The sequence below is a fragment of the Meles meles genome, chromosome 3 (genome assembly GCF_922984935.1).
Source record: "Meles meles chromosome 3, mMelMel3.1 paternal haplotype, whole genome shotgun sequence".
In the NCBI taxonomy this organism is placed as follows: domain Eukaryota; kingdom Metazoa; phylum Chordata; class Mammalia; order Carnivora; family Mustelidae; genus Meles; species Meles meles.
Window position 1 is genome coordinate 183,992,950 of NC_060068.1, and position 25,985 is coordinate 184,018,934.

A 25,985-nucleotide genomic window follows, 5' to 3' on the forward strand; every position below is an offset into this window, starting at 1 on the left:
GCGCCGCCGCCTGGGTCTCCCCTGCACCCGGGCCCCCGCCAGGTGCCCTCTGCGCTCACGCCGTCCTCTCCCGCAGGTGACACGGGCTCCGACGTGCCGCTGACCGGACGCTCGTCCCCTCCCGCCGCCGAGAAGCCCCCGCTCCCCGCGCGGTCCCCGCGCCCGCGCGCCCGGAGCCCGGCCCCGCCCACCGCCGAGGCCCCGCCCACGGCCCCGCCCGCCCGCGAGCCCGGCGCGGGGCCGGAGCGCCGCGGGCTCCCGGGTGCGCATGCGCGGTCGGCGGCGGCGCGCCGCGTGCACAGCCGACGCTCCTTCCAGCGGCCCCGCGCGCGCCGCCGCCCCGCGCTGCTGAAGCTCGCGTCCCTGCAGCCCTCGTGCCACGCGCCGCCGCACGCGCTGGAGCAGGAGGAGACGCCGCTGTGACGCCCTGGCCCTGGGGTCTCCCCCGGCCGGGGTCTAAGTGCGGGTTTAGAATCCGCCCCGGGGGACCGCGTGTGCCACCCGGCCTGACCCTCGGAATCCGCGGGAGCCACCTGCAGAGGCCCCTGTGCGCGACGGCGGGACCGTGGCGGAGCCTCATCCGGCTGCCGCGCGGTCTGGGCCCGCGCCTTCGCCCGGACACTCGGCCGTGGGTCCTTCTGGGCGCCTGCCCTGGTTTTGAACCCAGCCGGCCCTTGCGTGTTGCTGTCAGCCCTGACTTAGCCTCCGGAAGGGCCCTGGGTCCCCAGAAGTGGGCTCCGTGTCCGCGCTCTCATCGGCACTGCCAGGGACACGGAGGCGATGCCAGCCCAGGATTCCTGGCTCTCACCCCCAGGGCGGCTGGAGCCCAGGTTCCAGGAGCCATCTGCGGGCGAGGGGCCGGCCCTGTGTGCTGTCCTAACGTACACTTACCGGCTCTCTGAACTACCGGTCACCTTAGGGACATCTTAGGTACAACTGCAGACACGTTTGTTTGTCCTTTTTGTGTTGGAACTTCCAGAGCTCAGCACGGGCCTGGCTCTGGCCCAGGCATCAGTGTGGCAGCCCCTGGGTTCCAGGTGTTACCCCACGGCCAAACACCTGGTCTCTGGCCTTAGTTGTCCCACCTGCTGCCAGATGGCTGGGGCCATCAAAGGTTGCACTGGCCACGTGGGCAGGTCTACACAGCTCCAGCTGAACGCAGTGGGCCTTCACATAGCAAGCAGCTTAATGGGGCCAGGGCCAGGTGGGGCAGGGACCTGCTGTTTCATGGAGAGCCAAGGGACTTGGAGCAGGGCTCAGACCTTCACGGGACCTCAGGGCCTACCCTGAGAATGCTGTAACACAGACCCCTTCTCAACCCCTCCAGGGTCTCAGGGACATGGCCTTGTGCAGAGCTGCGCCCTCCGCCCCCACCCCAGTTCCTCTGGAGGGAGACCACTGTCTGGCTGTCCTGTGGGGGGAGCGGACGAGAGGGTGGGGTGAGGTGGCTGCCACAGTGATCCAGGAAAGAGGCCCTCATCTGTCCTCGCCTGTTGCTCAGACAGGGTTTTGTGGGAGGACGAGGTAGTGAAGATCAGAGGGATGAGGGCCTTCCGACGGACACTCCTGGGAGCTCTTCTCAAGAAGCCCAGCTCAGCCCTGCCCAGGAGAGGAAAGTGTGCTGCGTGGTGAGCGAGTTCTGTTGGTGCAAATTCTCACAGCCACCACGGGCGAGTTCTGACAGCACTCCAGTGTTTTCATAGTGCACACTGAGACCCTGGCGAGAAAGTCTGTGCGGTCTGCGGCTGAGAAAAACAAGGGACAGCCGCTGGGGCATCTGCTCAGCAGCACAAAGCTCTTGACCCCGAGAGCAGATCTGCCCGTCGCCGAAGTCACACACACAGGTGGGGAGGGGGCGGTTTCCGTAGTTCCCCCCCACACTGTGCAACCATTCTGACCCACTCCGCCAGCACAGAATCCAGCCATCATTGGGGCCACAAAACCTGCCAGAGAGTGACCCGACAGACTGCCCCAGGCCAGCCTGGTCACCAAGCCCACCTCCAGGAAGACGCCTGCTGCACCCAGGTCAGGCTAGGGCCCGCCGCCCAGGGCGCCCGGGAAGGTCCGCAGCCCAGCGGGTCCGGCATCTCCAGCTGCCTTAACCACTCCCCTGGATCACTGGACCCGGATTCCGTGCCCCGCTGCAGAGCTAGAGGCTGGGCCGGGGAAAGCGGCTCACAGGTACGTCCTTCAACCCCAGAAAGAGTAAACCGGCGGGTCTTGAGGCTCAGCTCTCGGCTGGTGTCTTCTGTCCTGGATGGGCCCAGGGCAGAGTGCAGCCCTAGAGGAGCCTCAGTTCCAGGTGGGGAGGCTCCCCAGCAGAGCCCCACACGCCAGTGCTCGTGAGAGAGCTCCGGTGTTCCCCCGTGGACAGGCTTACACAGGCTCGTGCTCTGGATACAGTTCGTGAATCAGAACCCTAGCTATTCTTGTCATTGTAAATCAGAATGTAAACAAAGTCTCATGAATGTTTCTGTAGGAAACTGTTGTGAAACTTTTTATTATAAAAGAATTCCTATTTATTTAATACTGAATTTTGGCTACTTTCTGGTAGACTGTAAAGAACACAAAGATAGGAGTAGCTGTCTTTCACTTCTGTGTTTTCTTGAGAATGATTTCGTTACAGTGCTTATATACTGTGTACTAGGGAGCCATCTTCTATCGTGCAAGATTTAAAGAATTTCACTGGAATTCGAAATGTTAAGTTAGGAGTGGTGTAAATTGCCTATGTTAATTTTGTGAATGTAAACTTTGTCAAATTTTGTATAACTGTGATCACAGAACAATGTGCCTTACAGCGTTGGGCATGCTGGACAGGGGCCCCGCCGCAGACCCTGTCACACCCGCATGATCAAGTCTATTAAAGGTGTTTTAAGGCGGGGCGCCTGGGTGGCTCAGTGGGTTAAAGCCTCTGCCTTTGGCTCGGGTCGTGATCCCAGGGTCCTGGGATCGAGTCCACAATTGGCTCTCTGCTCCGTGGGGAGCCTGCTTCCTCCCCACCCCCACTCTGCCTGCCTCTCTGCCTACTTGTGATCTCTGTCAAATAAACAAAAAAATCTTAAAAAAAAAAAATGTTTCAGGCACTTTGGGTGGTAACTTTGTGAGCAATCACACTGGGAAAATGTAAGACGCAGTTTGCTGCAGGTGAACCATGCTCTGGCTCTAAGTTAACATCGACGTCTGTGCGCACGCGTGTGTGTGTGCACGTGCGCACGCGTGTGTCCGAGGCAGCCCCTTCGGGTGGTGCAGGGAGATTGTCGGGACAGGACTGCTGGTGCATCCTGGGGCCTGAGACCCGGTTCTTCCCAGGCACAGACAGGCACGCACCTGTGCTCGCTCGCTTACTCAGACTCACCGCACACAGCAAACAGGTGCCCAGAAAGGGCAGAGCAACACCCACCCGGCCAGAGTGGGAGGAGGAAGCAGCCGAGACACCAAAGGGGTGGAGCCCAGCGCTGAAAAGAGATGCGCAAGGCCAGGCTGAAGGCCAAGATGAGACTGATGGGGGAGGCAGAACTGCACCTGCCCCAGATGTCCAGGTGGATCCTGTCCCCGAGGTGGATCCCACTCCCAGCAGAATCTCATCCCCCAGGTGAATCCTGTCCCCCTGAGACAGATCCCACCCCCAGGTGAATCTCATCCCCCTGAGGCAGATCCCACCCCCAGGTGACTCTCATCCCCGAGGATGGATCCTGCCCCCCCAGGTGACTCTCGTCCCCCAGGATGGATCCCGCCCCCCAGGTGACTCTTGTCCCCCCAGGATGGATCCCGCCCCCCAGGTGACTCTCGTCCCCCCAGGATGGATCCTGCCCCCCAAGATCCTTGAGTTCCTGTGTCGCAGGCACATTGTTTTTAGAGAGGACACAAGCCCGCGGGGTGGGGAAGGGGTGGAGGGAGGGAGAGAATCCCAAGCCGCCTCCCTGCTGGGTGCATCTCTGGGCTCCAGTGCCTGGAGGCCCTGGCCGCTCACCACAGCCCCCGGCAAGAACACCTTCACATCCAGGACGCCCCCAGTCCCTGCAGGAGGTCAGACTCTTTACTGAGCAGCAGAGTTTGTAAGTGTTTACACTGCGTGGAAATGAAGACCCAGAGGTCAAGGGGGACAGGCACCCCGAGGCTCCTCACACCGGAGCCTGCCTCACAAAGGACGTTACAAAGCATGAGAAAGCCGGAAGGACCACGGCCACCAGAGCGCTTGCTCTTTAAGGGACTCTTTGTGAGTCCTGGGCATCTCACAGTTTTCTGACAGCCACACATCTCCAGGGCTGGGGCCTGGCAGGCTACTTGAGGAGCTTTGCCACGTTCAGACTGGGAACCATGATCTCCTTGAAGATGGGCACATAGTTCGGGTTGGCCTGTGTGGGGCCCTGCTCCAGCGTCTCGATGATGGTCTGCTTCAGGTCCCGGCTCGTATCCCCTCGCATGGCCAGGAGTGCACCGATGTGCTCGTCCCTGCAGGTGTGGGGAACATGGGCACGTCGGGGGTGCGCTTCCCGCCGCTCGGCCCCCACGTCCGACTCCATCTGCCCCAGAGCTCCCCCCTGCTGGCTCAGCCAACACAGAGGCCCCAGAGCAGGGTCGACAGCTGTGGACGTGCGGTGCACGCCCCGCGTCGGGACGGGAGAGAAACCAGAGTTCTCCCCTCACCACGCCCCTTCCCTTCAACCCACAATCATGAAGTCTCTTAAACTGCTCTCTTAACCCTCTGACAGACCACCTAACTGGAGCGGGAGATGCTGGTGAGCCCAGAACACTTGGCCCCGCTTCCAGCAAACCCAGAGTGCCGACAGAAAGATGCCAGCTGAGACAGGAAGGCGGGGGGTGGGTCTCGGTCGCATGTGCGCCTTCCCCTGAATCCACGAGCATAAGACAAGCTTCCAGAAACCACTCTGCTCTGCCACCTTCCCGCGGTGCGGAGCGTGGTGATGGCCTGCCTGCACTTGGGCCACCTGTGCTCTGACACCTAGGAGGTGTGTGACCCAAGGCCGGGAACCCATGGGCTCCAGGTCCAGTAGCAGGGCTAGGGGACGCAGAGGCACACAGACATGCCTACTCTGCTCCTGGCTATCGTCCACACAGCTTGTCCTCCCAGGAACTGGGCCCCCCAACGGTGCTCGCACCTGACGGTCGGGCCCCTCCATCTTGTCAGTGACCCTGGGAATGAGCTTATTGCTCTGTTCCACGGTTTCCAGCTGAAACAGACGGCCACGCACTCTTACCTGATGTCTGGGTATTTGCTGACCAGTGTGGAAACTTCCAGGTAGAGCAGTGACGGGTCTGTCAGCTTAATAACTTCCGCGATGGCCACGATGGTGTCACAGTGCCCGTCTGCGTCCTCACCGAAGCCCTGGAAGACAATGTGTGTGCAGCTGCCAAGCGCTATGAGGGACACGGGCCGAGTGTCCACGGAACTCTGTGGCCCAGGTGGCTGCCGAAGGCTCAGGATTGGCCCCCGGGGAGCTGTCCTGTGTGCCCTCAGCAGGGACGCGCAGGCAGGGGGGCCGGCAGCCCAGGAGGTGAGGCCAATCCAGCTAGCACCACTGCCACGGGGCTCGCGGTAACGCCCTAGAAGCCATCCCAGCCACAAGGTCCAACAGACCTTCCCATGCTCACAAGGAGGACCGACTGGTCACCTGGTCCCTGATGGGACTGGCCCGGACCAGCAAGCCTCAACAGCCCTGGCGGGGACACAGAACCAGAGTGGCACTCACGGCGGCCAGCTTCCGGAACAGGAGGCGGAGCTGCGCGGCCTCCCGGACCATCCTCTCGGCGCCCTCCTTGCGCTCCTCGGCACTGCGGAAGGAGATGCGCTTCTGCATGACGGCCCGCAGGTACTCCAGCACCACTCGTCGCTGCGCCTCCGCGGTCATCCTCTGCCGGCACATACGAGGTCAGCCAGGCAGCCCCGGGCTCCTGCTCAGATGCCCACGCCCCTCCCACCGAGACCCCCCAGGCTCTGCAGAGACCCCCCTCCGGCATCCCACGGAGGCCCCTAACCCCTGCTGAGACTCCCCCAGGCACCCCAGTGAGGCCCCCAGCCCTTGCTAAGGATCCCCAGGCTCCCACTGAGACACCCCCCCAGATTAAACCCCTCAGGCTTCCCACTGAGGACCCCCCGGGCTCCCCGCTGAGACACCCCTCCCCCCAGGTGCCTGCTGAGACCCAGGCTGGCCAGGCAGCTGTGCAGAACACCCACCTCCCGCCCGTCCACAGATGCCAGGACCTGAAAGAGCGCACACGCGCATTCACCCACGTAAGTGGTGAAAGAAAGCTCGTGCCCAGTCGCGCCAGCAGATGAGCCCCCAGAGAGGCCGCCCCCGGAGGGCAGCACACACTTGGGCTCCACCAGCTACTAAATCAACATAGCAAATGTTGAAATAAATGGTGGACCTAAAAGCCAGGCAAGCAACGAGAGAGCAGCACCCGGCCTTCTGACCAGCCAGAGGCTTCTGCACAGAGCAGGTGCGGGAACCAGTCAGGGCTCCAGTCACCGGGTCTCCTGACAAGCATCACTCTTACTGGCAGGGTCACAAGAATTTCCTTTAAACTGAGCCCTTAGACAAGGGGGACGCTGGGTCCCAGTCACCACAGTAGGACAAAAAGACACGGAACTGTGAGAACCGGCAACGAAAACAGGGTCATTGCTCAGTCGACACCAGCGTCTGCACAGGGATCGGAAAGGTCCTGAGACGGAACCCAGAAACAGTCAGAAGTTTTACAAAACGTCTGAACACGAGGTCGGTGTATCCAAACCATTTCCTATGAGCCAGGAAAAAGCACATGGAAAGGCCGACTTCTGAAATCCTATCACTTGTTACAGCAACGGCAGCGAACACTGCCCAAGACCCTGAGAATGCACGAGGAGAGAGCCCCAGGCCCTGCAGGAGGACACAGGCTTGCTTGGGGACACCCCAGAGGACAGGCACGCGGCTGGGGCACGTGAGGGCTCTCCAGGGCCCAGCCACACCAAGAAGAGCCCCGGGGCCTCCCTGGAGCGGAGAAAGCCGGCAGCCGGCTTGTGCCCTGGACGGGGATGCTGCAGAGGGAGCTGCCGCTTAGCCCCGTCCACGGCTGCTGCCCCCACCCCCCCCTTCCAGGGCATTTGGGGCTGCTGAGGAGGTCCCTACTACGAGCACGGCCGGCGTCTGTAGCCGTGTGTCGAGGAGGGTTTGGTGGGGGTCAGGAGGCAGGAAGGTTAAACGAACAGAAGCACCATCGCCTCCAGCCGGCCTGTCTCCACACACGGACGTCTCCTGCCTGAGTTTCACGAAACCACCCGTGAACGTGCATCACAGAACCAAGAGGACACGGAGCTCCACACAAGACGGCAGGCTGGCTCCGGCCTGTCGGTGAGCTCACACCACGTCACTGTGTCCACCCTCTTACCTTTTTGTACGGCTTTTTAATTTTGGCAAAATCACTGAAATAATCTTCCACAGTCACACAAATAATGTCCACGGCGTTGGATCCTAACAGCCACTTCCTTGTCATCAGCTCACTGAGATGTTGCTGCAAAGAGCACAGAAAATGTCACCTGGACACTGTCCCCGAGTCACATGTATCCGGAAGAAGGTGCTGCAGAGCCTCAGTGATGTTCTGTGACGGAAATACACACGTGAAAACCCTACTGCCGTGGGATCCGCAAACATATCCCATAACCATGTGAGACACTGGCTACAGGGCTTCGGGGACGTGCAGATCTGTCCGTACACAGGCCGCCTCTACTGTTCACGTATGTCATATGGCTATTCTGCATTTACCCGTCCCCAACGGACATCTGAAACTGCTCACGTTTCGCAGTTACAAAGAACAGTGCAATGAACCTGCGCTCTTCTGCAGGTGAAACCCCAAAAGCAGAACTGTTCAGCCAACAAGTGTGCAAACTAAACCCCGGAAACGTTCCACAGGGCCCCCCCAAAGCCACGGCACTGGTCCTGCAGCGAACACACGAGAGCACGCCCTCTCCCCTGCCTGCGGCGCTACCCGCCAGCCTGCAAAGCCACAGAGAACGCTCGGTTTGAGTGTGCGCATCTCTGAAGACTGGGAAGACCGGCATCCTGTTTTCACATTTCAGACATCCACAACACCTTTTCTGTGAAAGGGCTTACTTGTGTCCTTTATCTCATTTTTTGTTCAGTTTTTTTATTTGGAAATTTCATCTAATCCGTTTAGATCGTAATCCATCATCACCTGTCCCTGAACTAAATCATTTTCGAGAAAGTATACGACATCACAAAACGATCCCACCAATCACCCCAGAAGACCCTCGCCAGCTCCTTCCTTCCCAGGAGGACCCAAGATGATCACAGTTTGATTTTTTAAACATACTCTGGTTTCTGCCTACACATCAATGTAACGCCTGTATTTTTGAACTAAACCCTACTTGTTCTTGGTGCGTTATGCCTCTGACATGATGCTAAGTGCATTCTGTCAGTGACTCCGTGTTGTGCTTTTATTCAAAGCTAAGACTGGTCCATGTGGTGGGTGTGCAAATGTGGATGAATTCTCAAGTTGGTTCTGGTATCAAGAATTTGCTAACGAACATAGTCCGTCTTCCTTCTACATCCTTGTTTCCACTTTACAACCCGCTGAGGTTAGTCTCGTTATTATCCAATGGTATTCTGTCCAACTGCACAGCGGAAGGACTACGCTGCACCCGCGTCCTATGAGGCAGACCTCACGGAAAAGCAAAGGCCCTTTCACCGGGAGAAAGGCGGACAGGAAGGTCGGCTCCATCTGGGTCGCAGGGTGTGGTCCCAGGGTGTGGTCCCAGGGTGCGGTCCCAGGGAGCGTCACAGACCCGCACTGGACGGAAACATCATTTCCGGCCAGGAAACCAGGCAGCCAAGAACCGGCTCCCACCTCCAGGTCCAGGAAGACCTCCTCCAGCAGGCTGCTGCAGCCCTCCTGTGCAATGGTGTCCAGAATCCCATCCATGCTGGGCTGGCTCGGAGACATGCCTTCTTCCGTTTCACTTTTCAAGTACTTCCTTTTCAAACTGACGATGGACTCTCTGTAAGGAAAAAGGCAAGGCTCGATGATGCCACCGAGTACCCTTCCCTTCTGCCCTGTCATTCTGGGGTCGCCGCGCCCCACGGTCACTCACTTAAAGGTCTGGCAGTTGTTGATGACGGCGATCATATACTGGACGTAGCAGTGCGGGCGCTGCCGGTCCCGGAGGTGCTCCTCCTTGTACAACTGGGCCTCCTCCTTGTATCTGCGAACACACAGCCCCCAGAGGAACCATCCGTAAGGGCGGCCTGGGGGGTGCACCGCACTTCACAAGGAAATCACACCTGATGAGACACCTGGCTTCGTTAACATCGGACCAGGTAAATCTTGAAAAATAAATTTTGGATGATCTATATAGTAATGAAAAATCAGGGAAGCTGATCATTTTAAATGGATTATTAAAAACATACTTTGTGTCAGGCTCTGAAATATGATTCAGCATTCTGAGTATATAAATATTTTGAAATATTTGTGAGGGAAAAGGTATTATTTTATCTAACACACAATTTGCCTAGAAATTCATACTATAGTGTTGGGAGCATTATCAAATATTAGATAAAATGTCACTTTCTGAAACTTTCCCTGAAAAAATCAAATTAGGAAATTACTCAAAAATAACTAACTTACTCATTTGAGGTCAAGAAAACAAGCAACTGAGATCACTACACATTTCTGAAACTGTTAGGCTCACACACCAGAACACAACACTACAACACACTGTACATACGCGTAGACCTTAAAAAAGGAGCAAATTTGGCAGTTAAAGAGAAATAATTATGCATTCATTCCACCTTCTGTCAACATGTGGTTCAGGTAAGCAAGCTTCTGAGGCTGATGAGGAAAATTTCCTCTTTCTGCTAACAACTGGGGTCATGACCCAGGGGTACAGCTGACAGGGACTCTCGGTCTGCAGGGCAGGACAGGCGGACCCCACTCCGTGGTGTGCCACAATGTGGAGTGTACCCCACCTATACCCGGTTCTTGCGAAACAGCAAGAAAATAAAGAGGAATCTCACAAGGCTTTAGAGCAACATGTGGCTCCCAAGGCCGGCAGTCAGGGCCGGGTAAGAAGGTGCTGGGCCCTAGGACATAATCTGCATGTGCCCACAGGCCAGGGCTCACACAGGGGCAAGGCCATGCTATTCTCCCCTAGACCTGGGAGCCAGACCAGCCACTAGCTCAGTCTCCATACGCAACTAGGAGGCACGTCTGAAAACACTGGGGAAACCCAAATACAAACTTGGTGTGAGCTGGCCCTCAGCCGGAGTGAGGGTATACAGGACGAAATGCCAGAATGGGACTTGCTTTAAAATGTTTGGGGGAGAGGGGCTTTAAAGGGGGACTCAGCTTTTGAAGGGCGACGATGGGTCAAGTTTTTTTTACACCATTCTTTCTGCTTCTGTATAGGTTTGAAAATCTTCCTGAGCAAGTCAAAAAGAGGAGTCCTGGAGATACATTCCCCAGCCCCTCTGAGGGGGCGGGGGTGCGACTCCCAGTGACGGGAGCCGGAACCGGAGCCGCCACCTGACGGGAGTCCCTCCCAGGCCCTGGGCAGGGCAGACAAGTGAAAGGAAGCATTTGGAGGAGAAGCAGGCCCATCTGGGCTCTCAGGAAAACACTGTCCTCTGCTGCAAAGGCTTGTTTCAAAATAACAAAGGTCACGACAACAAATCCAGGCCTAAAGTACTTTTTAACGTTAGGCGTATTTTACGTCTTAAAAACATACACTTTCTACATGAGCGCGCTGGCAAAACACGTACCTACTGAGGAAAGAGTTCATTTGCTGAAGACACAACACAAGTACCTTTGCTTTCAAGTCTTCACTTACTTGAGCAGCAACTTGAAGATTCTGTTCAAACATCTAAAAATTGGAGAGTTTATGAATTCTAATATAAACTCGCAAGGGTGCAATTTCCCATTATATAAACCCCTATCTGCCAACGGGTAGTTCTAGTCCAAAATCAGGGGTGTGGGGAACCACCAAAAAAGAGCAAGTCGGTTAAACGAACAACCTTCTCATCAGATGAAAAAAAACACACAAGGGAATCACTTCCCAATTACCTGCAGACAGGCTTATCTCCACACGGAGGGAAATACGTGTTCTCAGTGAGCTAATGGGGAGATGGGGGGCCGAAGGGGGTCGGGTGCAGCCGGGGTCACATGGGTGCCAGGGGCTGGGCTGCGACTTGTGACGTGAATTCCTTACGAAGAACCAGGAGGGTACACCCGGGAGCTGAGGGAGCTCCACGTGGACAGGCGGAGGGGGCGGGGAGGCCAAGCTCACCCTAAGCCTGCGGTACACAGTCTGTTGTGACGCCGGCTTCCAAAATAAAGGAAAGGGGGAGCTCCCTCTGTGGCTCACGGTGTCATCCAGAGACAGAGGCCCACAGTGCTCATTGTGCCCGGCTGGCATCCAAGCACATGCCAGCAACGTGGTCCCACACAGGGTTAGAACATGACTCAGCCCTCCTCCTGCCAGAAACCTTCCTCCAGGAAGAAAAACAGAGGCCAGAAGAAAAGGACAGTAGGGAAGCTGGGGGACGCCAACAGGTGCTGGGGATCAAAAAGCAAAGGACCCACAAGAAGACGGCGCAATTATGGTTATAACATAAAGGGCACTTCCCCAAACCCGTGGGGTCGTACTCAATCAGGTGGCATTTTAGAAGACGAATCTCAGCCATTTTCAACATCAGAAAACATCAAACAAGCAAACTCAAACCGGAGCGTCACACACAAGTAACATGCAGTTCGGTTCTTGCGCAAACTCAAACACTTTAGGAAAACTAGAGTAACTCTGGGCAAAACTGCTTGGACGGGCAACCCTTGGCGACTTCTGCTCCGGAGAAAGAGGGGCCTGAGGCCCCGGGAAGGGCTCCCTCTGTCTTTAGGGAGGGAGGCACTTTACATCCATTTGTAGAACCCACAGACCCCAGGGGCGAGACAGCAGTGAACCTCAGAAGCACACGACGGTACCTGGAAGACGATGGCAGGGAGAGTCGTCTGGTAGTACCCATCCTGGTCGGCTTCGGGCTCAGTCTCTTTTATCCAGTCCTTCTTGTCTGTTTCTAGAGCTTTCCGCAGCCAGGCAATGATGTTCGACTAAAGAAATTTGGCATCACAGAAAAAGGAAGAACAGAACATGCCCCTCTAAGGCAATGCACACAGCCTTTCCTCAGCTGTGCAGCGGCAAAAACCAAACTCAGGGCCCTGGGAGTCACTACTCCTAAACAAGGGGACACCAGAGAAGCCATTCCACAAGCCACCTCTGTGCCAGGTGCTGCCTCCGCCAGCCACCGTCTGGACGAGCACTCAGCCGCACACGGAAGCACAAGGCGGACGTGCCCCCAGCAGGCTTGTCCCCAAAAGACCACACACCAGCGCCGCCACGTTGGGAGCACGGACCCCTCCCTGCTTCCCTGGGTGGGGCTCAGCTCTCAGTCGGGATGCTGTCAACCACTCGGGCTCACCTTGGCCAGGGAAGCAGGCCCTGACCTTCCCATGCCCCTCACAGACCACCTGGGGCCACGGGGTTGTGTGTGCGTGTGTGTGTGTGTCCACGCCTGGGCCCCAACTGCCACCCTCCCACTCCTGGGCTCTGCTCTAAGAGGCTGGCAGTCACCACTGCCCATCCGGCTCCCGGGGGCCAGGCAGGCTCACTCCTCCAGCCAGAGGAGGTTTCTGTACCTGTGGGACACACACTCGGTCTCTGCACCCGGAACCGGAAGGCCAGCCTCCTCCTCACCTACCTGGGCAACATGCACTGGAAGATCCAAAGTCCCAGAAACAGAGCCCACACCCCCTTCGGAAGCCAACACCGAACAGGTCGCTCCCCCGCCTCGGTCCGCCCGCCGGCCGCAGTCAGAGCGTGACCGAGCGCCCACACGGTCTGGTTCGGAGGCGCGCCCCGCTCTACTCACGGTGAGGGTTGACATGTACGTGTTGAGCAGCTCAGAGACCACGTCTGGAGAGAGCAAAGGCTCCAGGATGCTGACGTCCACTTCCGGGGCCAGCTCCGTGTTCCCCATCATCTCTGCACTACGGCAAAGCCGGTGTGAGAAAGAAGAGTTAGCGGGGACACAGGGCGCTCGGCTAAGTGTCGCTCTCTCTTCTGACCCGCAAACGTCCGAGCATCCTCGAGATCGTGCCCGGGAGGAGGGGCAGGCCCTGGGTGAGCGCTGGGCCAGGAGTGGTCACACGAGGCCCCTCTGTCCCTGGCCTCGGCCCCCGCGTCACTCAGGAAAGCAAGCCCGTGAGCGGAGATGTGTGTGGCTGACGCCCAGCACCTGCCCCGGGGAAGGCCAGGGCCCGGCGAAGCGGAGGTGCTGGGCGGGCAGGTCCTGTCACCCACGGAATGACAAGCAAGCGCAGGGACGCAGCAGCGTAGGCGCTGAAGTCAGCGGTGCCGGTCCCTGCGCTTCCTGACGAGAGACGCGTCGGCGGGGAGGCCCAGCGCGCCCCGACAGCCGGGCGTAGGAAGGCAGGGCCGTGCACGGAACCGCAGAACAGTTCCCGTCAGACGACAGTGCTTATCCTCGTGTGGCTGGGTTCTTCGAAGTCCAAGGTTTCAACGTTCAAAACAAATCACACGCCCTGGGCCGTCGTCCCCACACACACATTTACAGGGGACGCGGAGCCCTGGCAGCGGGCCCGCTCTCCGTCAGACACACAGGCTCTTCCCCAGCGAAAGGAGCTTCGGGAAACCCTGCCCGTGTCCAGAGACTGTCCACTCCGCCGAGATCGTCACCCAAGAGCCTCGCTGCAGGGGGAAACGCTTCTAGCACGACAGCAGCTCAGATTTTCCCACGCGGAAGTCCAAATGCTGAGAAGGCGGTCGGTACGCAGCTGTGCACACACGAAAACGCACGAAACCAAGACACACAACTGCACGTGAACAAACGGTGCCCAGTCTGGCGGCTGGAGCAGCGACGAGGCCGCAGGGCCCAGAGTCTACTGCTCTCCGCGGGCTGGCCACGTCCAGGCTGGGCACGGCACCCCCGTGCCTCAGTCTCCTCACGCACAAAATGAAGATGACCCTCCCAGTGCTTTCCTCGTGGGGTAACGAGAACTCAAGGCCTGAACAGAGAAGGCCACAGGCTGGGGAGAATGGTGATCACCCCGGACCTGTGGGCTGGGAGAGGGCAGCGCCCGGGGGACAGTACCCAGGCTTGGCACAACGAAGCTGCAGACACGCCTAAGTGACCATCGTCATCGCGGGTGAGAGAGTGTCTCTCCTATGTTTTTACGTTAAGTCGCAAGCGTTCTCTACTATAACCAGTTACCAATAGACACACCACATACCCGAACCCTTACTGATCAGCGAGAGGTTTAACAAATTTCTGCACACAAGCAACAAGACAGGCTAAAAATAACTACAGCACAGAATTTTATACTGTTCTCGATTCACAAAGCCCAGAAAATCCAAAAACGCATCTTCCCCTCAGCTAGCTAACCGTAAAGAACGTCAGCACACCGCCCCGCGGCCACAACTCCCAACGCTGCGTCAGACGAGTACAAGCACAAAACAGCGCGTGTCCCTTTTGCGAAGTGACAAAACCTTACGGCTGAAATATTAAAAGAACGGATTTTTCCAGGATACTGGGAGAAGAAACCAAACTGGGGGGCACCGGCAGCCAGGAGGAGGGAGCTGGTGCCTCCCACGGTCCGTGCCGGTCCCGGGACCTCCCGCGCCCACGTGTCCTCACCCGTCTGCTGGGCAGAACCACACGCTCAGGAGGCCACCGCGAGGCGGAAGGGGCCTAGTGCACAGTGGGCGCTCAGTGTCACAGAGAAGCCCAATGCTGAACTGCTCACTAGGGATGGGAAGTCAGGAGCAGAAGCACCACCCGAGTGCGAGAGCGTTCACACAGGCAGAGGCTGGGCCCTGACCTCAAGGCTAAGCCCCAGACGGACCAGAGGGGAGACTTTCATCAGCAGAAAACGAAGTCTGCGGGAGCTGAGCACATGCAGCAAAGCAACTCAACCGTGTGTCAAAGAAAATACAAGAGCAACTTCGGACTTACCTCGTGTAGGTGTTTAGGACCCACGTCAACAGGCTCACGATCTCATTGGCTTCCAGGTCTTCGGATGCAAGCTCCTGCATCCGCGTGCTCAGGGCCTGGTGGTACATGCTCAGGAGGTTCCTGAAGATCTCGTAATGGGGAGGGAAGCACTGAACCATCAGGTTTTTGGCAACAATGAGGTCATCCAGGACGTACTTCCTTATGATTTCCAAGTGGCGGACAAGCCACATCTTGTCGGACTCCCTGGTGTCCGCCTGTGTGCCCTCAATTCTAGTAGTCACGGTTCTGTCCAAGATCGCAAACATTTTCTCCTTCCAATTCTTGGGCCTCCCGGGAGGAACAAAACTAGTCTGTTTCTTTCGGTCAAGTATGCGCCTGTCGATTTTTTCTTCCCTTTCGATAATTCTAACAACCGAGACCAGCAAGGTGGGGTCACGGCGAACAGTAACCAGTGACCTCTGCAGCACCATCCACAGCTGCTTGGCCAGCTCGTCCGAGAGCCCCTGCGTGCTCCCGAAGTAGCTGTGGATGAGGGTCATGTCGCGAGTGTTCCCACTGTCCATGCGGTACTGCTCATACATCAGCCCGTCCCGGGAGCACTCCAGGTCCATCAACTTCCGGTGGGCCTGGAGGAGCGCCCCTTGTTCTATGAGGTCCTGGGTCTCCCGCACAATTTCGGGCACTAGGGAAAAAGGCACAAGACGGCAGTGTGAAAAACCATGTAAAAGGCTGTGGAGGAGCCTGGGACGATGGCAGAGGAGGGAGCGCCAGGAATCTGTCTCCGCACCCAGACAGCAACCGCACGGGCAGAATCTGAGTAACTATTTCGGAAGTGCTGGTCTGAGGAAGACTGGCACCTGCCAGCAGATGGCCTGGCAGTAAAGTGTGGTTCATTTTGGTCCATCTCAGCTCTTAGCACAGGAGCACCTTCCCAGCCCCAGCCCAGCCTGACACGCATTCCCAAAGCAGCTTGCACAGAGCGTTAGGGAACCAGGCTGAGCACAAAGGACCATGTCCCCCAAAACCCGGGGATCTGGACTCCAGCAGCTGGGCGCTGCCTCCGCTCAGGGAGAGGCACGCGCAGGGGCGGAGCCCAGTTACTACACTCAGGCCACCTCTGCTGCAAACCCCTCGCCCGAGAGTCAGGTGACTTCCGGATGATTTGAAGAGCCAGCGCCCCCTTGTCCCCCTCCATCCGTACTCCCTTCCCCTTCCAGACATTAAAGACTATGACATTCAAGCACAACCTCACGTGGGAGAATTAAAAAGCACCTACACATGCTCAGGGAAAGGTCCAGCTCAGAAAAGACCTGGGAAGACCTTCAGTTTACATCTCAGTCTGACCCTCGCGCAGAGACAGCCAACCGAACCAACCAGAATCAGCACACCCTGCAGGAGAATCTGATTTTCAGAGTTACTAGGTTCCTAGATTCACACATCCAACACTCGACAACAAAAACCACAGGACATAAAAGACGCAGAAAGGTATGAGAGTCAAGGGGAAAAGATAACCCAACAGAAACCATCCCTGAGAAACAGCAGGTGGTCGACCGACTGGATGAAGACTTCACTTTTACGTAAGGTTTTATTTACTCATTTGTCAGAAAGAGAGAGACAGAGAGTGCGTGCGCGTAAGTGGGCACAAGCAGGGGGGCAGCAGGGGAGAAGTGAGCTCCTCACTGAGCAAAGAGCCTGACACAGGGCTCGATCCTGGGACCCTGGGACCACGACCTGAATGAACCCCAGGCAGCCGCTTCACGGGCGCCCTCTACTGGACGAAGACCTTAAATCAAGTCTTAAATGTGCTCCAGGGACTAAAGGAAGACGGGGTAAGTCCAGAAAATGATACAGGAACAAAATGCAAACATCACTGAAGACACAGGAAACCTAAAAAGAAACCAAACAGAATTCTGGAGGTAAAAACTACAGTAACTGAAACAGAAAAACCCACTTCAGGGATTCAAAGGCAGACCTGACAGAAGAACGAACCAGCAAAGACGAGATAACAAAAATTACTACGTGGGAAGGACAGAACGAACGAAGACTGAAGGAGAGCAGACAGGCCTACAGGACCCTGGGGCACCGTGCACACTCTGGACATCCCCGAAGATGAGAAGAGAGGGAAGACAGAGAAATTATCTGAATAATGATCAAACTTCCTTAACTTGATGAAAGACAGGAATATAGACATCTAAAAGCTCAAGAAACTCCAAGGAGAAAAGACTCAGAGACCAAGAACAAGACACATGACAAACAAATTGCTGAAAACCAAAGACAGAGAGAGCCTGGAAAGCGGTGAGGGGGAAGCAGCTGGTCGCCTGTGAGGAGCCTCAGCAACATGACAAGCAGATTTTTCATCAGAAACTTTGGAGGCCCGAGGGCAGTGGGCTAAGAGAGTCGAAGTCTAAAAGAAAACAGTCACCCCGGGGCCCTGCACCTGGCAAAACTGTCCTTCGAAAGTGAAGGACACACTGACACTTCCAGACAAGGCTGAGAGCTCGCAGCCCTGGAGAACTGCCTCAGCGAGTCCTGCGGCTGAAAGGGCGCCGGATGGTAATGCAGAGCGCGATGGGGGAATAAAGATCGCAATAAAGGGAAATACAGGGGCAGCCACCTAAGCTACTGTTATGGTTACTTCGGTTTGTAACTTTACTTTTTGACCTACATAATTGAAAAGACTAATACATTTAGGGAAAAAAAAAATTATTTGTCCAAAGCTAGTATTGCTGTAACTGGTTTATAATTCTGCATGGTGTTTTCCACATAATTTGAGAGACTAATGCATAATAAACAACTCGTCTATGTTTCCAGATAACGTATAAAGATGTAATTTTGTGACGTCAATAACTGAAAGGGGGTGAGACAGCACTGTGTAGGAGCAGAGTTTCTGTTACTGAAGTTAAGCATAAATTCAAGAGTATTTTTAACTTTAGAGGTTAAATGTAATCCACACAGTAACTACAAAGAAAACAGATTCTGAATACATAAAAAAGGAATGAGAGAGGAATTAAACATTTCACCACAAAAAAGAAAAATCAACTAAACACAAAAGAAGACAGAAACAGCAGGAAATGAGGATCAAAGACTGTAAGTCACATAGAACTCAAATAGCTAAATGCAGAAACGTGTCAGCCATTTTCAGTGATCGCTTCAAATGTAAATGGATTAACTCCTCAGTTAAAAAACAGAGACTGGTAGAATGGATAAAAACACACGCTGCGGCCACATGCTATCTGTAAGAGACTCACCGTGATGCAAAGACACAAACAGGCTGACATGAAAGGCGGGAGAAGACACACCAGGCGAACAGTGACCAAAACAGAGCAGGTGGCCCCACTAATGCCGCACAAGACGGACTTGAAATCAGCAAGTTTACGAGAGACAGAGAAGACGATCCGTGTTAACAAGATGCGCTCTACAGCAAGAAGATAAATTACAAACAATTACACACCCAAGGAGAGACAATCAGAATACACAGAGCAGAAATTCACAAACTGGAAAACGGGCAGTTCCACGTCATTCCCGGTGGCGGACAGGACAACCACCAGGAGATGAATAAGGACATACAGGACCAGAACAACACAATCAACCAGCTCCATCTAACAGACACACGCCCAGCAGCCACACACATCCTTCTCCCCAGCAGCCATGCACATGTCCTTCCCTAAGCAGCCACGCACGTGTCCTTCCACCCAGCAGCCTAACCCAAGAGCACATTTTCCAGGACAGACTTTATGTAAAATTACAAATTAAATCTCAATACATTTTAAAAGGTAGGTATTATACAGCGTATCTTTTCCAACCAGGATGGGATGAAGTTAGAAATCTGTAACAGATGAAAAATTCACAAATTAGTAGAAATTCAATAACACAATCACTGGCTCAACGAAATCACAGGCGAAATTAGAAAATACGGAAACAAAAATAGAACCCAACAAACTGGAACCTGTGGGCTCCAGCAGAGCAATGTTTAAGGACGAATGCATAGGAGCAACGCTTATGCTAAAAAAAAAAAAAGAAAAAGAGAGAGAGAAAGAACTATCAAATCAACAACCTGACTTTATAATTCAGGGAACCAGAAAAAGAAGAATAAGCTGAACCCAAAGCTACCAGCAGGAAGGAAATAACAAAGAGCGGAGCAGAAAGAAACGAAATAGAGAACAGGAAAACTGACAAAAGCAAAAGGCAATTCTTTGAAAAGACCGATGATTAACAAATCTCTAGCTAACGAACTTAAAGAAAAAAATAAAAGAGAAGACTCCAATACTAAAATCAGAAATGAAAGCAGGGGCATTCCTGCCGATTCTACAGAAACAGAAAGGCTCCTGAGAGTACCACGGACGACGGCAGAGCAACCGGATGACCCAGACACCAGGCAAAAACCTAAAGACTAACCTAGGAAGAAACAGAAAATCTAAACAGACCCGCAACTGGTAAGGGGAGAGGAAACGGGGAGCCATCATTCAATGGCGCAGAGTTTGGTGGTTTTCTCTCAGTGTCACTTGCACGTCACTGACACACAGCACTGTAGGTGTGGTGGTGGATGGTGGGGACAGCCGCACAACGTGGAAGTACCTACCACCAGAGAGCTGTGCACTCAAAAACGATCAAGATGGTAAATTTTACATTAAGTGCATCTCATGATAAAACAAAGTGGGGGGAAAAGGCTGGGCGCACAGTACTACCAAATGACTGGCAATGAGAGACGTCTAAAGGGGGTCAAACCAGCACATCTTCCCGATACGGTAGACTGCTAACACAAACATGTATATAACGTGGCCTCCTTCGTTCTTCAAAGGAAGAAAACTGTTTTCAACTCCTGTGGATGAACTTCTTCCAGGGAAGTAACTTTTTGGTCATCTGGCATTAGTTTTACAAGACCGGAAGGAAATGTTGCCAGTCAACAGGAAATCATAAGGAGGAAAATTAACAAGTACGGCGCTGGCTCACAGTCATGAAGGACATTCGGGCTTGGGGACTACATTCCGATTCCGTGCAGCCAACAGTCACCAAGACGAAGGCTCCTCAGCACCCACTGTGGAGTCGGCAATGCCGAGATATTCGTGGGGGCAGGATGTGAGAAGCAACTTAGAGCATGGTCTTAAGTCTCAGACCCTGGGAAGATGAGCAAGGGGGCCAGGTACTCAACAATGCTGCCACCAGACAAGAGCATGAGAGGAGTCCAGGGAGCAGGAGCTGAACAGGACACAAATTACCAAGGTACGATGCGGCTGGAGCAGGGCCACGATGTGGCTGTACAGTGGTGTGAAGAGCTGCGGCAGATTATGCTCCGGGGTCGGGCAAAGTTGAGAGAAGGACAGAAAAAATTCACTGAGACCAGACACGGAATAAAGGAAGGGAAGGGGTCAGACCATCCCAAGGTCTCTTGCTGGGATGCTGGTGACCCTGAAAGAGGTAAGGGGATGAGAGGTGGGATGGGCTCTGGACTGTGCTGGGCAGACATGGAGCCCCACCCACACGACAAATGACACTGTTCCCAGATAGGCTGCAGAGCCTCTCACTGGTGAGGTACTGGGACATGGCCCTGAAAGGCCACCCCACACCTCCTGTCCCCACACCACCCCAACCAGCCCCAAGGCCTCCACCGGATTCTGCCCAGTGCTGACCACAGCTGTAGAATGTGTCCCTTCTTTGCTCTCCCCTCCCCTGGGCATGGGCACACTCTTCTCCTCTTAGGAAATGCCATTCGCTGGCATCACCTCTCCAGCTGGGAACTGGCCCACCCCCCTGTCCTGTCTCCCGGGACACTTTCCTCTGTCACCTGTTGGAGTCCCATCTGGTCTCCTGACCTGAGAGCCACCCTGCAGCCCGTGGAATGAAGCTCACAAGTGCTTATTCTGTTAACCCATTTCAGCGCCTCCACCCAAACAGAACGACAAGTATTCTACTCGTCTCTGCTTGTTCAACTGGTCCCCTCCACACTTGGTGCAAACAAGAAGTCAGCCACACAGCTGGGAATCAAACTCACTGTCCACCCCAAGGAAGGGCTGTGAATACACAAGAACTGGGCCCGGCTCTGCACCACGCGTACAGCAAGGAAAAGTGAGTCAAGGGAAAGAGAAGAGACAACACTCTGGCCCTGACGCCTGAGGCACCCGCCTCCCCCAGCTGTCCCCACGGCCACCTGAGAAGATGTTCTTGAGGTTTTCCACAGCTGCGGCAAGCTGGCTGTGCCGCACGACAGCATCCTTCACATCCTTGAGACTCTCGATGGTGTTGATGCTCTGCCTCCAGTCCTTGCTGACGTCGGCCAGGGACTGCTGGACGTCTTTGACATCGTTCAGTGCGTTGTGCAGCTGGCTCAAGCCTGTGCGCACACCGTCCAACTGGGACTGGATCGCAGCCTGGGGGGGGACACATCCAGGGATGAGGGGGTGGTCGGCGGAGCTAGGACAGCCACAGACAAATCTTCTTCAGAAAGTTCAAGTTCACAGGAGACAAATTTTAATAGCTGAGAACAGCCAATACTCAGAGAAAAGAGAATAAAACTCAGCAAGGACTTAACCGAGTCACAAAAGAGCTTTTCTTTTTTTTCGTTGTTGCCTGAGAACACCTCCCAAACTCCTCAACCAGGCCCTCAGCCTGAAGGTGCTGGATACCACGATGGGCATGCCTCTGGTCCCGGGGCTGCCCCAGGCCTCCGCAGCTCCCTGAGGGCTCATCCAAGACTGTCAGGACTCGCTCATCAGCTCTGGGGTACGCGGCCTCCTGCCGCTCAGCTGGGACCAGACTCAGCTCTAGGATGGCTGGCCTACTGCGGAGAGCTGCTTCATCTGGGATCCAGACTCACTCCACCGGCACGCCAAAATGCCAGCAAGTGGCACAGCCAAAAGGGAGGGGACGTGAAGGAGGGGCAGCCAGTGGAGGGGAGGGAAGGCCGGTGGCACAACCAAGGCCGGGAACACATGCGACCCGGGAACCGTAAGTTGCACGTGGAAATTGTTAACGATGATGGTAACAAACCACACAAGGTTTCTAGGCCACTAGGGATGATTATCAGTTAATCCCATAAGTTTCTGGAACAGACTGAAATGCTGACTAAAAATGCAGCAGGTCCGAGCTATTTTTTAAATTAAAGTAAAACTAGTGTTTTAAGTAAGTCCCACCAGTCTCTGGATCCTTCGTGCGGGTACAAACAAATGACCCTCATCCTGTCTTACCAAGCCTGCCACTACCCAGATGCTGACAGCGTTTCAAGTGCCATATGAGTGTGAAAATGAACTTTCCGCAGAGGCATTCTCTTGAACCCCCAAGACCGCTCTGCTGCCTGTCCATCATGGCAGACCACGGTCTCAACACCTGTATAACTACACGGAGTATAAGGATTTTTTTAAAAACTCACTTCCTAATGCAAATCAGGTTGAAAACCAAACCAATCATAAAATACCTTGAAAAAGAGTAATTTTCTTTCTCGCCCCACTCTCACATCGTTAAATGGGCCTCGCTCTCCTCCCTCCTTCCCCCCCAGGGCCAGCAGAGTGCCTGGCACACAGCCAGCCAGCCACAGCGTGTGCTGGAAAGTTCTAAACAAAATGCTCTGTTGTGGCACCCTGTAGAAGACTTTTTAAGAAATAAGGGTAGCTCCTGGTCTTCTAGTATTGTTTAAAATTTAAATGGACACTTCTGTGTGCTTCAAAGGGTGTTCCTTCGGTGTTTCCAACATTCCCCCAATCTGCTCTATAAATCTGCTGCTTGGTAATACACTTTTGGAAGGAATGTGTTAAATAAAGGTGATGGTCTGTTCCGCCTCTCTCCAGATCATCACAAAATCTCATTTAGCAAAACTACGATGGTGACGTTACGCAGCAACCCCACACTCAAGATAGACGGATCCGGATACTCAAGATACAGTAAAGCGCACACCTGTGGCACCTGTGGTCTCGTACCTTCAGTCTGGCCTCCACTGAGGCCTTTTTCCGGGCCTCTCTTCTCCGGTACTGCTCCACTTTGTCCAGCTGGTCCGGGCGCTGGAGCATCCCTGCAACCCTCTGGACAGCCGTTGCTACGGCCTCCCGGTCTGTCTCCTTCATGGTTACAAAGCAGCTGGGATCTCAGCACGTGTCATACTAGAGGCATCCTGTGTGACCAGGGAGAGAGGGAGCAGCAGGGAAGGTGTGTTAGGAGGTAGAACAGGTAGGTACAAACTCATGCCCCCTAAAAGTCGCAGCTGTTCACGATGGAGCCGTAGGGAGAACACGTGAGATCATTAATCCGGTAAATTGGAAAGCTGGACCAGGAGTATGAACGTCTCGATAACAGACACGAGCTTTCAGAACTCAGATACACGTTCACCTTTAGGTAAAGCCGAAGCACTTAGAGTTACAAACCATGGACAAACAGAGGGTGTCTGTGTGGGCCCCTCACCCTATCGGATGTCAGTCTCTGAGGTACTTCTCTCCCCCAGACAGAACCCATTTCTGGAGCCTTCACGGCACCCTTTGGCCACACTGGTGGGGCAGCTGTGCCAGGAGGCCTCGGCGAGGACACAGAGGCAAAGGGACAGCACATACCTCGACGTGCCTCACCCAGCCCAGATCAAGTCCCCGCACATGCCCCTCAAAAACCACTACTGGGCATCTGAGTAGCTCCGTCGGTTAAGCCCCTGACTCTTTTATTTTTATTAACTTTTTTAAAGATTTTTTATTTATGTATTTGACAGACAGAGATCACAGTAGGCAGAGAGAGGAGGAAGCAGGCTCCCCACAGAGCAGAGAGCCCGATGCGTGGCTCGATCCCAAGATCCTGGGATCATGACCTGAGCCAAAGGCAGAGGCTTTAACCCACCCAAGGGCCACCCAGGCGCCCCTAAGCCCCTGACTCTTGATTTCAGCTCAGATTGTGATCTCAGGGTCCTGCTGGGGCTGGGGGCTCTGCCCTCGCGTGGAGTCTGCTTGAGATTCGCTCTCCGCCCCCCCACCCTGTGGCTGGCATGCGTGTTTGCTCACTCTCGCTCTCTCAAATAAATCTTTAAACAACTGTAAAATACAGGAAAACCGCAGTGCTGTCTAATACCCGAAATTCTACTTTGTACACTGAACCCCTAACAGACAAAGAGGAGCGGGCCAAAGGGACCCGCTCGGGCGCCACGCGCAGCGCAGACGCCCGCGCCAAAGCAAACCTCCCTTCCAGCTCCAGGGCGCCGGTGCTGGCGCCAGGTCGCGCACCGGGAGCGCCTGGCAAATGCGAGGGTTTCGTGGACGCGTCCCGGGCTCCGTCCGCTGCCCGCACGCACGGCTCCTGCGTCCAGCTTGTCCGACGGCGAGACCCGCGCTCTGCCGAAGCGCCGGCCTCCACCGCGGTTCCACGGGCGCCCGCGTTAACTACTGTCCCCGCGGGGCGTCCTTCCCTCTCCTCCGCCCCGCCGCACTGTCCGGCCGGCCGGGGACCGCCAAAGCCGGGGGCGCGAACCGCAGCCCCGGGCCGGAGGCCGGCGCTCCCAGGACGCCCAGCCCCACTCGCGCCGGTGCCTCCGCCCCCGCACGCTCCCCCCGACCGGACGCGCCGCGCGTCCCGCCGCCGCCCCAGCGCGCTGCCCCCGCAGCTGTCCAGCCGGCGAGGCTCTCGCGGTCCGCGGTCCCGTCCCCCCGCCGCGAGCACCGGGGCCTCAGACCTCCCCGGCGGAGGACGGGAAGGCCCCCGCCCAGCCTTCGGGGCCGCGTCCGTGGAGAGTGCGCGCCGGGGCTGCCCACCGCCCGGGGCTGCCCGCCGCCCCCAACCCGCGCACGTCCGCGACCGCCCCGGACACCGCCCTCCGTCGCGCCGCCGCCACACACTCACCGCCCGCCGCCGCCCACCCGAGCCCGCCGGAAGTGCGCTGCCCCCGGGCACTTCCGCTTCCGCCGCACGCCGGAAAGGCGGGGCCTGAGCCGTCGGACCGTCAGGGGGCGGGTCCCCGCGGGGGCGTGTGCGTCGGGCGGTCGCTGCACCCGGGACTGCTTCCGGGGGGCGGAGGGGTGCCGGGGCGGGGGCGCCTTTGTCATTCCTGCCGCCTTCTGGCCGCCGAGTCCCGGGCTGAGCGCCTCCGGGGCTTGTCCGGCCTCACCGTCCCCGGGGTCTTTGCTCGGCGTCCTCTGTCACCCCCCGTCCCCCGCCTCACCCGGCGTGTCGCGCGGGGCCCGGCCCGGCTGCTCTGTCGGCTGCTGCGGCCCCGCCTGCGCCGCGGTCTCCGGCTGTAGCCGCGGCTCCTCCCCGACCGGACGGCGCGGCGCGGAGGAAATTCTCGCGCGGCGGCGGGCGGCGGCACGTCTGGCCGCGGAGGGCGACACCCCGTGTCCCCGGGCAGCCGGGCAGTGAGTGTGGTTCCGCCCGGGGGTCAGGCCCTGCACGCGTCGGGCCAGCGCCGTCATGAGTCCAGCAGGAGCGCCGGGCGACCCGCCGGGGATGAGGAGGGCGGTGGGACGGGGCGGCGGGACGGGAGGGCAGGGTCAGCTGTTGTCCGAGGCGCCACTTGCCGCCACACGCGGAGCAGGGCCGCTCCGCGGTTACCTGAGCGTCAGGCAGGTCGGGCGAGCGGGGCGCGGCGGGGCCCGTGGGGGGCTCAGCCCCCGCACCTGCCTCCGCGGGACCGCGGACAGGACCAGCCTTTGTCGCCCACCCGTACGCGGGAACTTACGAACGTGTACGCCTGAATGGAGCAGTGAATGCAAATAAAAAGTTCAAACTGTGTGTGTGATTTTTAAAATTTGCCAAAATTATCAAAGCCTTTAGGACTTAATTCAACATACGACAGGTAAGACTCCGCACGTGGACCCCAAACAGCTTCCTCCGCCGGGAGAGACTGTTACTCATCGTGGTTAGTAATTACTAGAACTACATGTTGTATATTACATATAAATTATAACAGTTTTCATTGTTAACATAATATCAATATTGGGATGGCTACGAAAGGGCTTTTTTCTCCTAAAAACTAGAAAAACAAAATTTGGTGAAAAA

General features: G+C 56.1%; 2 protein-coding genes across 5 annotated transcripts in view; one reads left to right on the top strand and one right to left on the bottom strand.

Annotated features, from left to right (window-relative positions):
- Positions 1 to 3,023, top strand: part of SLC9A3 (solute carrier family 9 member A3) — a 43,769-nt gene extending 40,746 nt beyond the window's left edge. The window contains exon 17 of the mRNA XM_045998937.1: positions 77 to 3,023. Coding sequence (XP_045854893.1) covers positions 77 to 80 — 4 coding nt within the window. The 3' untranslated portion in view covers positions 81 to 3,023. The remainder of the gene's footprint in view (positions 1 to 76) is intronic.
- A 975-nt stretch (positions 3,024 to 3,998) lies between these two features.
- On the bottom strand, positions 3,999 to 25,665 carry EXOC3 (exocyst complex component 3). 4 transcript variants are annotated; one of them, XM_046000601.1, is made up of 13 exons: positions 24,831 to 25,665; positions 22,940 to 23,130; positions 21,178 to 21,397; positions 15,033 to 15,714; positions 12,930 to 13,047; positions 11,986 to 12,111; positions 10,773 to 10,873; positions 9,107 to 9,217; positions 8,863 to 9,013; positions 7,387 to 7,509; positions 5,712 to 5,873; positions 5,220 to 5,347; positions 3,999 to 4,452 (listed from the first exon to the last, which is right to left on the bottom strand). In XM_046000601.1, exons 2-13 carry the CDS (start codon positions 23,081 to 23,083, stop codon positions 4,281 to 4,283), a joined length of 2,238 nt encoding a protein of 745 aa, XP_045856557.1. In that variant the 5' UTR covers positions 23,084 to 23,130; positions 24,831 to 25,665; the 3' UTR covers positions 3,999 to 4,280. The 4 variants fall into 4 exon arrangements, with proteins under 4 accessions (XP_045856557.1, XP_045856558.1, XP_045856556.1 ...); XM_046000602.1 differs by lacking the exon at positions 24,831 to 25,665 and adding an exon at positions 24,664 to 24,784; XM_046000600.1 differs by lacking the exon at positions 24,831 to 25,665 and adding an exon at positions 24,218 to 24,350.
- Between the last annotated feature and the right edge of the window lie 320 nt (positions 25,666 to 25,985).

Bases quoted from the DNA above. Each gene is read 5' to 3' on its own strand.
- EXOC3 (XM_046000601.1), bottom strand. From the start codon at position 23,083: ATGAAGGAGACAGACCGGGAGGCCGTAGCAACGGCTGTCCAGAGGGTT. The intron at 13,048-15,032 runs GTAAGTCCGAAG...GCTTTGCCGTAG, and splicing joins GTCCTAAACACCTACACGAG to TGCAGAGATGATGGGGAACA. The intron at 5,348-5,711 runs GTGAGTGCCACT...ATTGTCTTCCAG, and splicing joins TGTTCCGGAAGCTGGCCGCC to GGCTTCGGTGAGGACGCAGA.